Here is a 3,826-nt window from a genome sequence, read left to right as displayed (position 1 = left end):
TGAGTACCCCCCCCCCACCCCCCAAGATTCAGGAGAGGGCAGGCGCTGGGGGTGAAGGACCAGCGATGGCCACCAGGGTCTGGGATGGTTGAGATCCCAGAAGAAGATGAAAGAGCGAGTTCACTCCCGCGGGTGCTCGCCTCCTAGATGCACGGCCTCCATAGCTTTTGGCTGAAAGAGGATTTGTTTTGAAACCCAGACCCACAGCTCCCAGCTGGGGCCAGGCTCCGAGCCTCAGGCTCTCGCCTGTAAAGCAGGCACAGTAGTCCCTGCACCCTCGCTGCCTGAGTTACTGGGAAGGGAGGCGCTGCAGGTAAATGCTGAGCACAGGCAGTGCTCATGATCACCGCGTGTGCCAGGCCCCGGAGGAGTCGCTGTGAGCCATACCGCCTTGGCCCCCCGCCTTGGTGAATGGTACCACCTGTGGGCAGAGATGATGCCCCCTGGTTGGGGATGGGGTGGGGAGCTGTGAAAGCTCCGCTGGGCTTGCATCTCACAGGAGGGTGGTGGGCTGGGCAGGTGTGTCCATTGAGCAAGGCCCTGTCTGGCTCTCCCTCCACAGCTGACTTCAGGGACCTTTATACCAAAGTGTTTGAGGAAGAAGCTGCTTCAGTTTCCTCTGCAGATACAGGTCAGGCGTGTGGTTAGTGCCTGGGGGCTGGGGGCTGGGGCCGTGCTGCCTGGCCCTCTCTGCACCTCCCATTCCACCCATTCTCTCTCTCTCTCTCTCTCTCTCTCTCTCTCTCTCTCTGCAGGGCTCTGCTCTGAAGCCTGCCTCTTCCATCTAGCCCGCTGCCCTTCCCCCAAGTTGCTACGTGCTCATTCAGCCGGGAAACAGCGCCCTGTTCCCACCTACCAGAAGGTCCCCTTGCCCTCGGGCCCTACACCTGCCCACTCCCTGGGGGACCTGAAGGGCAGCTGGCCGGGCCGGGCCTTGGTCACCCGTTTCCTCCAGATGTCCAGGAAGACCCCGGACCCCGGTGGGAATGGAGCCCACGGGCATAAGCAGGTAGGATTAGGGGAGCCTGGGAAGATGCCCAGGAAAGTCTGGGGCTTCGGGCTGGGCCACATGGCTGTCCTCTCCCGTGTCCCCCCTCAGGTGCCCCGGGGCCGGTGGGGACGGCCAGGCAGAGAGAGTCTCCATCTTAGAAGCTGCGGGGACCTGAGCTCCGGCTCCTCCCTGCGGCGCCTCCTGTCTGGCCGCAGGCTTGAGCGGGGTACTCGCCCCCACAGCCTCAGCCTCAATGGGGGCACCCGGGAGACAGGGCTCTGATGTGGGCTTCCTGCTGCAGTGAAGAGATCCAGGTGAATGCTGGGGCTACAGGCCCCAACTGGTTGGGACCAGCAGCCTCCGGCATTCCCTCACACTGGCTGACACAGAAAGAAACTCGCTGTATACCCACTGTTACTCCTTTCTCTCCTACCTCTGGGGCCCCTGCTGCTTGCCTCTGCTCCTCTGGCCTGGGAGAGCTTCTGTTCTGTGCTGCATGGGTATTCAGGCTGGGGGGGAGATACCCTGCTTACAGCACTGGAGGGAGAAAATAACCAAGTCCTGCCCCACCCCCCAACCCCCAGCATGAGAGTAAGTCTCTCTGATTTGTCAGGGGCACTATGGCCAGGGCAAGGCCTGCCCAGGGTGTTGAAGCATAAGGGGCTGTGTGCCTATACAACCGGGTGGTGAAGCATGAAGAGTCATAAAAACCTGGGTGGCCTCCCAGCTCTGCCACCTCTAGCTGCATGACCTTGGGCAAGTTATTTAACCTCAGTTTCCTGCCCTGTAAAACACTGCGAGGGCAAATGTTTGTAAAACCCTTAACACACTGTAAGCCTTCAATAAATTTCAATTTCCCCCTTCCCTTCTGGATTATTTCTTACCATCAATGAAATTTGTTCTAGTGTCTCTTACAGATAAAACTCCCTCAAGACTTACATTCCTTTCAGCTGCCACACTGTATCTCTGCTCCTTTTCATAGCAGAATGTTTTCTCTTCCTTCCCTGCACTCCACTACCGATTCCCAGGCACGGCTCTTGATAAAGTTTTCAGCAACCAAGAAGTGGCCATTTCTCTGCCTGCTGCTTAAACTCTGTAACAGGCCTTTACCCAGAAAATCAGCATCTTTCTTCTTGATTTTTTCCCTTTCTTGTCTTAAAAGATACCATGTTCTCCTATTTTTTCCTTCTACTTTACCCTCTCGGTCAAACAACCCTTTCACAGGGGTCGCCTAAGACCATCCTGCATATCAGATATTTACATTACGATTCATAACAGTAGCAACATTACAGTTAAGAAGTAGCAACGAAAATAATGTTATGGTTGGGTCACAGCATGAGGAACTGTATTTAAAGGGCCAGAAGGTTGAGAACCACTGCTTTACAGCTCTGCTGGACGGATTAACACGGGAAGGCCCCAGGGCTCTCCCCTCAGCCCTTTTCTACTTTCACTGTCGGCAGATGGCTCTTCCAAGACCTGTAGCTTAAATACCGTCCAGGTGTCCATGGATAACTCCCACCTTGACCTCTCCATGGGCTCAGGCCTCCAACTTGACATCTCTGCTTGGATGTCTAATGGGTGTCTCAGCCTCAACATGGCCACAACTGAACTCCTGATTCCCACCTCTAGCACCTGGCCCACTTCCACTGTTCCATCTCACCAAGTGGCACCACCACCCAGGTGCATATTCCAAAAGCTTGGGACTCAACCTGATTTCTTCTTCTCCCTCATCCATCGCACCCAATCCTATTCTGAACTCATCCATGTCTCACCAGCTACCCAGCTCACGTCCCTGTTTCTGCCAGCATCTGAAAGGATTTATTTCCTTTCTTCCTAACACTCCGTTCTCCACCCAGCAAAGTAAGAAATCATGTCACATGAAGATTCCACCCAAATCTAAAGTCTTCCCCATGTATTTAGAATAATCTCCGAACTTCTTCCCAGACTACAGGCAGGTAAAACCTGGTCTGCTTTGCACAGGGCCTTCTCACCTGCTTTTCCCCAAGCATTAAACGCTGGGCCCCAGGGCTGTTGCCTTCACTTAAGCCTAATTCACCTTCTCGGCCTTTTGGCTAAGATCAAGTGTAGTATCTGTTCTTATCAGTTTAATTCACCTTCTCGTTGAACAACCTCCAGTCACTTTATCACACTGTCATGTTGTTTTGAGCACTTATCACAAGCCAAAATTATCTTGTTTTTGTCTCTTGTCCCATAAAATGTAAGCTCCGGAGAGCAGGGACTTGCTCATTGCACTGGGCCTAACACTTAGTAGGTCCTCAACAAACTCAAGTTACCTAAGTGACAGAGTGGCGCCTTGAAAGCAGCTTTGGGGCCCTATGACTTGGGGGATAGCCGCGGTGCCCTGCTGGGAAGGAAGGGAGGAGGAAGGGGCACTGTCCGCAGATGGCGTCAGGCCGCAAGACTCCTTGAATAATTCACCATCATAACAGCCCCGCCTCCGGGAGGGCTGGGGTGCGGCCAGGACGAGACAATAAGGTGGATTGGGGTTCCCAACGGGCCACTTTCTGGACGCTGAATGGCTGCTATCCGGAGGCTCCTAGAGGAGGAAGCTCACGAATCTTGTTTGTCTGAATTCATTGAGGGAATTTTATCTCCCTTCCCCACCACGCCCCCTCGCTTTATATTGGGGGCCGGCTCCTGGGCCAAGGCGCATGCGCGCTTCGTGACTCCCGCTCCCTCTTTCCCGTAGACCCCCAAATACGCTTGCGCCTCATCTGGGTTCCCACTGGCCAGGGAGAGCCGTCGGAGAACCAATAAGGCGTGCGGAAGGGGCCTGCGTCCCACCTTCTGGCCATTAGAGGGACACCTTCCTGA

The 3,826-nt window shown here is 54.8% G+C and overlaps 1 protein-coding gene across 1 annotated transcript in view; it reads left to right on the top strand.

Annotated features, from left to right (window-relative positions):
* The window catches only part of FAM189B (family with sequence similarity 189 member B), a 5,749-nt gene extending 3,894 nt beyond the window's left edge, over positions 1-1,855 (top strand). Inside the window, exons 8-10 of the mRNA XM_015571684.1 lie at positions 419-631; positions 756-1,009; positions 1,100-1,855. Coding sequence (XP_015427170.1) covers positions 419-631; positions 756-1,009; positions 1,100-1,273 — 641 coding nt within the window. The 3' untranslated portion in view covers positions 1,274-1,855. The remainder of the gene's footprint in view (positions 1-418; positions 632-755; positions 1,010-1,099) is intronic.
* Positions 1,856-3,826: the final 1,971 nt, after the last annotated feature.

This window comes from Myotis davidii, unplaced genomic scaffold (assembly GCF_000327345.1).
Source record: "Myotis davidii unplaced genomic scaffold, ASM32734v1 scaffold208, whole genome shotgun sequence".
NCBI lineage: Eukaryota > Metazoa > Chordata > Mammalia > Chiroptera > Vespertilionidae > Myotis > Myotis davidii.
Note: the sequence above shows the minus strand (reverse complement) of the source record. Positions and strands in the feature narration are given on the sequence as shown.